Source organism: Zootoca vivipara, chromosome 12 (assembly GCF_965207765.1).
Source record: "Zootoca vivipara chromosome 12, rZooViv2.hap1.1, whole genome shotgun sequence".
NCBI lineage: Eukaryota > Metazoa > Chordata > Lepidosauria > Squamata > Lacertidae > Zootoca > Zootoca vivipara.
Window position 1 is genome coordinate 2641500 of NC_142595.1, and position 12592 is coordinate 2654091.

Genomic DNA, 12592 nt, shown 5'->3' on the forward strand with positions numbered 1-12592 from the left:
TGAGCTGAGATAGGCATGGGGCTATGAGATAAGAGATAAATCTACATAGAAAGGGCAACTCAGGAGGATATGTTCGGTGCCTCTCCCAAGGCACAATGGCAAGTTCTCTGGTCGTATGGAACTCCCCTGTTCAATCTGGCCACAGTGAGGAGTCTACGGTATTCCACATAGTGGATTTCTGCGAGATAAGGAGCTGGTGTAACCTGATAGATCTGCTCCCCCAGGAACATCCCTGGTTTCACGAGGGCTATGTCCTCTTGTCTAGCAATATGGCCCAATCTCTGAGAGATCACAGCTCTAGCTTGACTGAATGTCATAGATAGACTCCAAGTAAAGATGTGACAGCCCGCAAGTCTGTACTTCATCTAAGACCTCCCTTTCCCACGATGACTGAAAATCATCCCTCAATATCAAGGGGGCCAAACCCACTGGTTTAAAGCATAGCTTAAGCCATAGCCAAAGCTTTGCTTTCAGGGCCATGTACCGAAGGGCTTGGCAGCCAGCCTCTAATCTCATGACCGCATCTGCTACGGAAGGGGGGATCCTGAGGATGGCTCTAAGAAATTGTGATTGGCTAGATTCCAGTCTTAAAAAATCCCTGCGTGAACCCAAAACAATGCCCACCAAAATTAGTGGGAGGACTTTCATTTGGAAAAGTCTCAAAGCCACTTTCACTGTTTGTGCCTGTTTCTTGGCATATAAGGATCTAATCAGCACAGCTGCTTTAGATGCGTTTCCAGCTATATAATCTTTATGTGCCAAAAAGGACCTGTTTGATCGGATTACCTGGCCCAGATGTTTGAAACAGTTAACCTGCTCCACAGAGTGTATCATTTCAGAACTGAGTGTGTATAAAATTCAGCAAGGTGCACTGGTTCACTCTTACAACCCATTCAGTTTAAATTGCAAAAAAGGCAGTGTATTTGAAGAGCATTTGTTGGGATTCTTTCATACCAAAAGGGCTATAGCAAGCTGGCACCACTTGTATGCACCGTGCTCTGCCTCCTAAACCAGAGTTCTCTACAGTATTCCTGCCAAGGTATCAGAATTCTTTAATAAAATAAATAACCTTCCAAGTAGGTTACTTGGATGGTCATTGAGTTTCAGATTCAAGCCCCCAAGTAGTCCCTTTAAGGAGTGGAGAAACCTTTTGTCATTCATGCGATGCCAGCATGAGAAACTCTTTCCCACTTTATTTCCTTAAGAGCTTCCTGTATTTCACCTTTAAGATGGGCTGGGCCTGCCAAAGACTGCAAGAGAACTAGCCTGCTGGGTCCACTTGAGATGCGTTGCATCATCAGCATTTCATCATTTCCAGTAAGGGCAAAGAGTCTGAAAAAATAGTTAGCCAGTTTAAGTGCTACCATCAACCATCATATGTTATGTGCAGAAAAATATTTTCTATTCAACCAGCACTTGATGTCCAGCATCTAGCTGATTCATTTCTAATAGCAAAGTGGCCACATCTGCTACAGCTACAAATAGCATGGAGTGAATCCATTTCTGCCTGCACTGATTTATAAGCCTGACTGAAGCAAGGAGGCAGCATTTCCTGCCCATCAAGTGCCTCTGGGACTCTGGCGATTTGCAACAGACAGTTTTAGGCAGTCGCCTGAGTTCTACAATCCATAGTCTACATGAATGGATTTTATATGCCTGTCTAAAGATCAGCAGTGTTCATACCCCCCACCCCACCCTGCAGACTGGAGCAAAAACATATGTTACATATGTTCTAGGTATGTCAAAGTGTGTCAAAAGGAATAGCCACACAATCAGCTTTTCAGGAATATGCACCCAAACAAATGACAAGTAGCTAGTGAAATGTGCACCTTATCCCAAGTCCTAGCTGAATTATGGGTAGCAAACATACTCAACATGTTCTTTATTTATTCTCTTCATTGCTGATATAAACAACTACATACATTGGTAGGGTTGACAGAAAACTTGTAGTAAAAATTCAAACTATGGATTGACAAAGGATTTATAAAAATAGAGTTATGATAAAGATGCAGAGGGGGAAATCATTACATTAAGATCCACAATGGTGGGGAGGGAAGTCAGAAGGGATTATATGTTTATGTATATGTATTCATTTGTTTATGTAAATTAGAAGATGCAAAAATAATTTTAAAAAAAAGAAAAAAAAGGAATCTGGTTGGCTACTGTGAGAATAGGATGCTGGCCTAGATAGCTGGTGTGAAGTGGCTAATGTTTAAATCAACTGCAGGCTCAGAAATTACACATAGCTCGGTGAGTTGGCATCCGTCTCTCTCGGGAGACAATGGAGGAGTGTGCCTTTGTGGGTGAAGTTCAACTGTTGGAAGATTGCCTGCTGTGGCTGTAGAGACCGATGCAGGAAAGACATGTTTTGTTGCAGCTGGGGCAGAGGAAGGCGTCCGGTTGTTGCTGATGCAAATGCACCATGACCTTTCTTCCCTCTGCACTCCACTCTGTGGGTATTCCTCCTCTGCTCACTGCTATGGACGCATTACCTGACTGTCTGTCTCCAGGCACTGCAGTTGCCTGCAAGGGAATTCCCACACAGCGGGGTTGCCAGCCTTCATGTCACACTTGCAGACGTCTTTGTAGCACAGAGTTAGTAAAGTAAGAAAGAGCAAGGGGAAAAAAAAACCTTCTATAAATCTAGTCCAGCATCTTGTTCTCACAGTGGTAAACCAGATGCTTATGGGACGACCACACACAGGAAATGAGCACAACAGCACCCCATGGTACACCTTATCCTACACCTTATCCTACATCCTACAGTAAAAACAGAACATAGCCATCAGGGCCCATGATATCCTCCATGGGCTTGTCTGATCCTCTTTTAGAGTCACTCAAATTGGTGGCCATTGCCACATATACGGCTTGATTTTTAGAAAAAAGAAAAAGAAAAAAGAACCCTCGAAGCCGTTAAAACAGTAAAATCAAGAAAAAACCACTACCTTACTTTAAAACATACACTATTATCCACAAACACACCTATCAAAGTCACTGGCGCAAATAGGGCTTGAAGCGCAAGGGGGCAGCAATGGACTCAAATAAGGGATCCTTTTTTGTTTCACAGGAGGGTTTTCAGAATAGATTATTTGTTAGGTTTGGGCTGTATTAGAATAAGAAAAGGTTTAGAGCGCCCAAGTGAAAGCAGTAACAACATTGACACATGTGGTTTATATGTTGCTGTTCCTAGGAGAAAGAACTTGCAAAATAGCACAGAACACACTGGAACAAGTTATGATATATTAGTACTTTATTCGCTCTACCCCAATCAATGATTGGCGAGTCCTGGTAAAGTCAATCCTGGTTAGAAGCTCAATCACATCACCAGACACCCTCCTCTCCCCTGCATAGAAGTTCCCTTGAGGGGAAAACCTTTCTTAATTTAAAATGACTATGCCTCAGATAGGGACCCAGGTGGCGCTGTGGGTTAAACCACAGAGTCTAGGGCTTGCTGATCAGAAGGTCGGCGGTTCGAATCCCTGCAACGGGGTGAGCTCCCGTTGCTCGGTCCCAGCTCCTGCCCACCTAGCAGTTCGAAAGCACATCAAAGTGCAAGTAGATAAATAGGGACCGCTCCAGCGGGAAGGTAAACGGCGTTTCCGTGTGCTACTCTGGTTTGCCAGAAGCAGCTTTGTCATGCTGGCCACATGACCCGGAAGCTGTCTGCGGACAAACGCCGGCTCCCTCGGCCTATAGATCGAGATGAGCGTCGCAACCCCAGTGTCGGACACGACTGGACCTGATGGTCAGGGGCCCTTTATGCCTCAGATACCATCTACAGGAAGTGACTCTGTCCCTCTCAATCTTCAAAGTAGGCCTTAAGCTTCAAGAGATCTCTCCAAAGTGGCTCATTTCACTTTGAGTAAACACCTATCTGGCTCCAGTCTAATCAAACCCCACTGCACTTCTATTTATGGGCTTTGGAGAACCCTCAGAGAAGTAAAGAACACTGCATAGGAAAGCAGACAAATGAATCAGCATTCATTCAGATTAGAAAATCACACCCTAAAGGTATACATCAATCCCTTTTGCAACTTTCCACACCCTTTTATAACCACCACCACGCATGTCAGGATATGAAAAATCCTACTGGAACTGTAGATGCCCTTCCCTTCCTTTGTTAGTGAAGACCTTCCTTGAATGACCAAGCCTTTAAGAATAATCCCAACTAGATTTGGTTAGGAAGAATCAAAAGAGGTTAACTGGGCCTGCATTTCTCCATCACTGCCTTTCTCATGGATGTTCCTAGGTAATAAACTGCTAAGGCCATCACAAATTAGGAAGAACTTCCTGACAGTAAGAGCTGTTCGGCAGTGGAATTTGCTACCAAGGAGTGTGGTGGAGTCTCCTTCTTTGGAGGTCTTTAAGCGAGGAGGAATTAAAGAACCTTTTAATGAGGGTGAAAGAGGAGAGCGCAAAATATGGTCTGAAGCTCAACATCAAAAAAACCAAGATCATGGCCACTGGTCCCATCACCTCCTGGCAAATGGAAGGGGAAGAAATGGAGGCAGTGAGAGATTTTACTTTCTTGGGCTCCTTGATCACTGCAGATGGTGACAGCACTCACGAAATTAAAAGATGCCTGCTTCTTGGGAGAAAAGCAATGACAAACCTAGACAGCATCTTAAAAAGAAGAGACATCACCTTGCCGACAAAGGTCCGTATAGTTAAAGCTATGGTTTTCCTGGTAGTGATGTATGGAAGTGAGAGCTGGACCATAAAGAAGGCTGATCGCCGAAGAATTGATGCTTTTGAATTATGGTGCTGGAGGAGACTCTTGAGAGTCCCATGGACTGCAAGAAGATCAAACCTATCCATTCTTAAGGAAATCAGCCCTGAGTGCTCCCTGGAAGGACAGATCGTGAAGCTGAGGCTCCAATACTTTGGCCACCTCATGAGAAGAGAAGAATCCTTGGGAAAGACCCTGATGTTGGGAAAGATTGAGGGCACTAGGAGAAGGAGACGTCAGAGGACAAGATGGTTGGACAGTGTTCTCGAAGCTACGAACATGAGTTTGACCAAACTGCGGGAGGCAGTGCAAGACAGGAGTGCCTGGCGTGCTATGGTCCATGGGGTCACAAAGAGTCGGACACGACTAAACGACTAAACAACAACAACAAGCAGAGGCTTGACAGCCATATGTCAAGAATGCTTTGATGGTGTTTCCTGCTTGGCAGGGGGTTGGACTGGATGGCCCTTGTGGTCTCTTCCAACTCTATGATTCTATGATTCTATGAAATCATAGTGAACAGCACCCCGTGAGCCCGGTGCACTGGTGCAAAAGTTGGTCTCTTGGTTCATAAGGTAGTAGACCCCTTGAAAAAGACTCCCACTGTGTCTTGGAAGAAGAAACATTCACCCTTCAGTCTCGAATTCTGTTTCCTTCCTCGCCACTCTAATTCCCCAAGGCTTTTGATGAGTTGCCTACAAACAAGGTGCTATTTATATTTTGTCACCTTTTCATTAATCTTATATGTCTTCCTATCTTATAATACGCTCCTATCTTTATCTGAGTCATTAGTCACCCCCTCACTTTTGCCTTCTAATAGCACACCTATGCTGCTCCATCTTGCTTGCTCTTCCCCATCTCCTCTCCCCTCTAAAGATATAACCGAATAATAGTTAATTCAATCTGAATGCTGCCCACTCTATTTTTGTTTTTTAAAAACACAAAACCCTGCATATACGAGTGCTTTGAACTCTGTCTTGTCTTGTTGCTCATTCCCTTTTCTGGAAATACCAGTTTTGTGCATGTTGACTCTAGGTTAAAAATTCCAGCCTAAAACATTCTCTGATAGATTGTAGATGGTTGTAGAATTACATCTTAGAATAGAATCATAGAATCAAAGAGTTGGAAGAGACCACAAGGGCCATCCAGTCCAACCCCCTGCCAAGCAGGAAACACCATCAAAGCATTCCTGACAGATGGCTGTCAAGCCTCTGCTTAAAGACCTCCAAAGAAGGAGACTCCACCACCCTCCTTGGTAGCAAATTCCACTGCCGAACAGCTCTTACTGTCAGGAAGTTCTTCCTAATGTTTAGGTGGAATCGTCTTTCTTGTAGCTTGAATCCATTGCTCCGTGTCCGCTTCTCTGGAACAGCAGAAAACAACCTTTCTCCCTCCTCTATATGACATCCTTTTATATATTTCATAGAATCATAGAATCATAGAGTTGGAAGAGACCACAAGGGCCATCCAGTCCAACCCCCTGCCAAGCAGGAAACACCATCAAAGCATTCCTGACAGATGGCTGTCAAGCCTCTGCTTAAAGACCTCCAAAGAAGGAGACTCCACCACACTCCTTGGCAGCAAATTCCACTGCCGAACAGCTCTTACTGTCATGAAGTTCTTCCTAATGTTTAGGTGGAATCTTCTTTCTTGAAGTTTGAATCCATTGCTCCGTGTCCGCTTCTCTGGAGCAGCAGAAAACAACCTTTCTCCCTCCTCTATATGACATCCTTTTATATATTTGAACATGGTTATCATATCACCCCTTAACCTTCTCTTCTCCAGGCTAAACATACCCAGCTCCCTAAGCCGTTCCTCATAAGGCATCGTTTCCAGGCCTTTGACCATTTTGGTTGCCCTCTTCTGGACACGTTCCAGCTTATCAGTATCCTTCTTGAACTGTGGTGCCCAGAACTGGACACAGTACTCCAGGTGAGGTCTGACCAGAGCAGAATACAGTGGTACTATTACTTCCCTTGATCTAGATGCTATACTCCTATTGATGCAGCCCAGAATTGCATTGGCTTTTTTAGCTGCTGCATCACACTGCTGACTCATGTCAAGTTTGTGGTCTACCAAGACTCCTAGATCCTTTTCACATGTACTGCTCTCAAGCCAGGTGTCTCCCATCCTGTATTTGTGCCTTTCATTTTTTTTGCCCAAGTGTAGTACTTTACATTTCTCCTTGTTAAAATTCATCTTGTTTGCTTTGGCCCAGTTGTCTAATCTGTTAAGGTCATTCTGAAGTGTGATCCTGTCCTCTGGGGTGTTAGCCACCCCTCCCAATTTGGTGTCATCTGCAAACTTGCTCAGGATGCCCTCAAGCCCATCATCCAAGTCATTGATAAAGATGTTGAACAAGACTGGGCCCAAGACAGAACCCTGTGGCACCCCACTAGTCACTACTCTCCAGGATGAGGAGGAGCCATTGATGAGCACCCTTTGGGTTCGGTCAGTAAGCCAGTTACAAATCCACTGAATGGTAGCATTGTCTAGCCCACATTTTACCAGCTTCTTTACAAGAATATCATGGGGCACCTTGTCAAAGGCCTTGCTGAAATCAAGATAGGCTACATCCACAGCGTTCCCTTCATCTACCAGGCTTGTAATTCTGTCAAAAAATGAGATCAGATTAGTCTGACATGACTTATTTTTCAGGAACCCATGCTGACTTTTAGTGATCACAGAGTTTCTTTCTAGGTGCTCACAGACTGTTTGCTTAATGATCTGCTCTAGAATCTTTCCTGGTATTGATGTCAGGCTGACTGGGCGGTAATTGTTTGGGTCCTCTCTTTTCCCCTTTTTGAAAATAGGGACAACATTTGCCCTCCTCCAGTCTGCTGGAACTTCGCCTGTTCTCCAGGAATTTTCAAAGATTATTGCCAGTGGTTCTGAAATCACCTCTGCCAGTTCTTTTAATACTCTTGGATGTAGTTCATCTGGCCCTGGAGACTTGAATACATCTAAACTAGCCAAGTATTCTTGTACTACCTCCTTACTTATTCTGGGCTGTGTTTCCCGGGCTGAATCATCTGCTCCATATTCTTCAGGTTGGGCGTTGTTTTCTTTCTTGGAGAAGACTGAGGCAAAGAAGGCATTGAGGAGTTCTGCCCTTTCTCTGTCCCCTGTTTGCATTTCACCATCTTCTCCTCTGAGTGACCCCACTGTTTCCTTGTTTTTCCTTTTGCTACGGACATACCCATAAAAGCCCTTTTTGTTGCTTTTAACCTCTCTAGCGAGCCTGAACATGGCTATCATATCACCCCTTAACCTTCTCTTCTCCAGGTTAAACATCCGCAGCTCCCTAAGACATTCCTCATAAGGCATCGTTTCCAGGCCTTTGACCATTTTGGTTGCCCTCCTCTGGACACGTTCCAGCTTGTCAGTATCCTTCTTGAACTGTGGTGCCCAGACCTGGACAGAGTACTCCTGGTGAGGTCTGACCAGAGCAGAATACAGTGGTACTATTACTTCCCTTGATCTAGATCAGGCATCCCCAAACTGCGGCCCCTGCATGTGGGGGAGAACCCTGTTGCAACAGTTAATCTAGATCAGGCTTACTAGCTGCTTTGCTTCTCAGTATTCTCTGGTTGGTCTCTGTTATTTTCGCCTACCAATAGAGAACCTACAAAAGGACTCTATATAGGCTCTTGGGTACCCCATAAGGGAAAAGGAGCAGTTTTTTTCTCATAACAAGAGCATGCTGCCCTGCTTCACAGCCACGAGGCCTCTGCCACCTGAAGGTTCTGCTGGCATATGAGGGGAATTGCTCATGCATCTATATCATGCAGGGGCAATAACTCAAGCTCAAGCTCCACCAGCTTCTAGATTAGTGATGGGCAACCTTTTGAGCTTGGTGTGTCAAAATTCGCCAAAAACTGAGCATATTTCGGGTGGTGTGTCACTTCAAGAAAAAACCCATAATTTTGCGATATTTATAGTTTAAATAACAAAAATGTATAATTGTAATATATAACTGTATTTAATAAACCAAAAACTAATAATTTAACCAAACCAAACCAAAAAACCCTTATTTCTCACAAAGTGCCCAGAGTTGTTGAGCTTTTTGGGGGGAACTGCTAACTAAAGTTTTGGAGGTTTTTTTGGGGGGGGGTTGCAAAAGTTGCTTTGCTTTTTTTGGGGGGGGGTGCCCCAAAGCTGCTGCGCTTTTTTGGGAGGAAAGAGAACAGAAATAAATGATGAATAATACCTTCGCTGGAACTAACATGCAGCACCGACATAGTCTGCCAAAGTGCCAGAAAAAACAGCACGGAAAGGGTTAAAAAACCAATCTCTGGCTACCAGTTGAGACAGTCTCTAGCAGAGAAGAACAAATGGGGGTTCACCATCACTGCTCTAGATCCTAGAGCCCCTCAGCCAGCAGACCTGAAATATGGGAGTGTGTCCTAATTTTTCCCTAATTGAGATTACTGGGGCTGAAGATACATGCTTAATTTTGCAACCTTCACTGCTACAAACAAGCTCAGGGTGATCCATCTGCTGCCTCCCTTACTCATGGCAATGATTAGCCCACAGAAAGTTGCTTTGCTTTCAATATTAGTGCATGCAAAGGAATGAGTCACTGCTTAGGAAAGAACAGTCCCAGGCATCACATCAACCTATAAAGCCTCTTGTCCTCCTTATGCGGCTGTAAAAAAGACAGCAAGGCAGACTTACTAGAAATAGAACCTATTAATATTGGAAGCACATTCATTTCCCACACAAGGCTTCAGAAATGGGTCCAATTAATGGATTTTATCAACTACTAAACATTTAGGCAACAAATGAAAGGATTTCAATGTTGCTCAATCAAAGTGGTGCTGCAACCTATATGCAGAATAAGGCAAGCAGTGAAAATGCAATTAAATAGACAATATTTAATAAAGGTGTTTTGTTCCTGTGCCTTTAGCATCACAGTCAATTTAAAATGACAATAAGTAGACCATTCTAAAGTGTCAAAAGGTGGAGCTATGCATGCCGAGACTGCTTCTATCCTCAGTGATCCAAACGAGTGACTCACTCACTCTGAATGCTGTTTACCCAGAGGTGCCAAGATCAATATCTGAAATGACTGAATATGACTCTACTGAACTTGGCAGGAGTTGATACACTCCTGCTTTTCCTGCAAACTGCACAAGCACATAAATGTCATTTATGTTACCCTCCCCTAAGGCTTTATCCTACAGATATTTAAATGAGGTTGCACTTGTAGATTCCTAATTTTAAAATAATTTTAAAATTGAATTTTAACATTGTATTTAATCTGCATTTTAATTGAATTGTTTCTTTTATGCTTGCTTTGATATTCTTGTTGTTAGCCACCCTGAGCCTGGTCTTGACTGGGAAGGGCGGGGTATAAATAAAATTAATATTATTATTATCCAAAAATTATCTGTTGCTGGCTTCCAGTCTGATCTTAGTGTCAAGCATTCACCTGCTGCAGCACCTATGGAAGGTGCCTGAGTCTTTGTGTTGGTGAAATGCCACAGAGAGAGAGAGAGAGAGAGAGAGAGAGAGAGAGAGAGAGAGAGAGAGAGAGAGAGAGAGAGAGAGATTGGAACTGGAGGCTCTTCCAGAATAATGAGGTTAGAATCATAGAATCGTAGAGTTGGAAGAGACCACAAGGGCCATCCAGTCCAACCCCCTGCCGAGCAGGAAACACCATCAAAGCATTCTTGACATATGCCTGTTAAGCCTCTGACAAGGTTGTGGCATAAAGAATTGAAACAACAAAGTTATTAATGAATTCAAGACCCAGATATGTATATATGCAAGGCAGGCAGGGGCTGGGTGGAATAGAAGATCTGCACAAGCTAGGACCACAAGCATCCTTGACAAGGTTTGGTCTCTTGCACGCTATCTCAAGATATGCCCATCTCCTAAGGAAGGTGGCGGCTGCTGCTGCTGCTGCTACTGCTGCTGCTGCTGCTGCTAGAGTTGTCTATGCAAAAAAATGGAAAGAAAAAGAGTAACCTATGAAGGATATCTGGCAGAAAAATTTGAAAGAATGTACAGAATTAGCATCTATGACTGCGAAAAGAAGAAACAAAAATGAGACACAGTTTAAAAAAGAGTGTGGAAGTGCTTGGGAAAATATTTTAGAGGGTATAATATTCAATAAAATCTCCAGATAATATCAAATAAAGAAAGACTTGAGACAAAAATGTGTGGAAGATCAGGATATGCAGCTGTTCAGGGTTTGCATAGAATGCCATGGAGAGGTGGACTGGGAAGTACTTAGGAAATGGATAACTGACGGACAATGTATGACAGGGGTGAGCAAACTTTTTCAGCAGGGGGCCGGCCCACTGTCCCTCAGACCTTGTGGGGGGCCGGACTATATTTTGGAAAAAAATATGAGCGAATTCCTATGCCCCACAAATAACCCGGAGATGCATTTTAAATAAAAGCACACATTCTACTCATGTAAAAACAGACATGCGCAGAAGCCATTTCCAGTGCCATGCTGCCCATGTCTGGGATGCCGGAAATCACTTCTGTCTGTGCATGTGTAGTCCATTTGAATCCTCCAGCCCACAGCCAGAAAATGTTGCCGACATTTGAAGGCAGCCCTGTTTTTAATGTTTGAAGTTTTGTTGTGTTTTTAATATTCTGTTGGGAGCCGCCCAGAGTGACTGGCCAGATGGATGAAACCCAGCCAGATGGATAATGATGATGATGATGATGATGATGATGTAGTACAAGGAATCTGGAGAGCACCAGGTTGGGGAAGGGTGCCTTAGACTCATGTGTAAAAATTGCCTAAGAATTATTGATGCTCTCTCTGGAAGCTCAGGGCCAATACATAGATTGTAAGATGTTTTAAGTACATGTCTTAAAATATGCCAAAAAGTGTGTTTACAAACATACGTAAAGGACAGATCAAAGAGTTCAGGATGCAGGTCACAATCAAGTATTTAACTTAGCAGAAAGGTAGGCTGTAAATATTTAAAGTATATACCGTAATAAAATAAAATAACGTGGAAAGGTTTTTGTAACTTCTCTCTCTCTCTCTCTCTCTCTCTCTCTCTCTCTCTCTCTCTCTCTCTCACACACACACACACACACACACACACACACACACACACTGCTCTGAATCTCAGCTATTACTGGAAAAAGAACCGACTTCTGCAGCAAACAACCGACCACCTCCAAACATCTTTCCCCTCCATTTCAATGTGCCAGAAACTCATTTTCCTTATCTGCCCCCACTCCAGCAACTGATTTTTTTATAACAACTTTTCCCCATCAGTGCCTTTCACCTTTTCATTTCAAATGCAATAATTCCATTAGATGCCCAGAAGCTTGTAATTAATGCTGACTTCCCGGCTTCCCACTTCCTGGACTTCCCCATCTTCTGAATGAGGCTGTTGCCCTCCTGACTTTTATAAAGACAAACTTACATTTTTCTTGAGTCGGGGCACATTCTAGCCATAGATCTTGTTCCACCATTGTCCCCCTGCTGCTCGTTTCTGTACTTCTTTCTAAGAGGGTCAGTTCCGTAAGTGGAAGAACCCAGAGTCTCACAAACTACGAACCTGCCCTGTCCTAGTTACAATAGCTACAAGTTCATATTGCTTCCCCTCCAGACAAACCTGTAAAACAGGTCCAGGAACTCTTGCTGTGTCAGAAGAGGCTTTAATTGATTCATGGCCACTTACATCCACCCTTCGCCCAGCCTTGGTAAGGAAGATGCAGAGAATACCTCCCTCAGCATTGCCATCTTTTAGAGGCTTTCTTCCTGGTGGGATTTCTGGACCTTTATCAACTTCACAGCAGGCAGAAATGGAAGAGGCGAAGCTTTATCCAGATGTAATAAGAGAGTCTATGTGGTGCAATGGTTAGAATAGTGGTTCTCAAACT

The 12592-nt window shown here is 43.7% G+C and overlaps 1 protein-coding gene across 2 annotated transcripts in view; it reads right to left on the reverse strand.

Annotated features, from left to right (window-relative positions):
• Positions 1–12279, reverse strand: part of PTPN3 (protein tyrosine phosphatase non-receptor type 3) — an 80140-nt gene extending 67861 nt beyond the window's left edge. For both annotated transcript variants that reach the window (XM_088656064.1, XM_035134340.3), the window contains exon 1: positions 12133–12279. Coding sequence is in view for 1 of the 2 variants with exons in the window: in XM_035134340.3 (XP_034990231.2) it covers positions 12133–12181 (49 nt within the window). In the remaining variant the exon portion in view is untranslated. The remainder of the gene's footprint in view (positions 1–12132) is intronic.
• Positions 12280–12592: the final 313 nt, after the last annotated feature.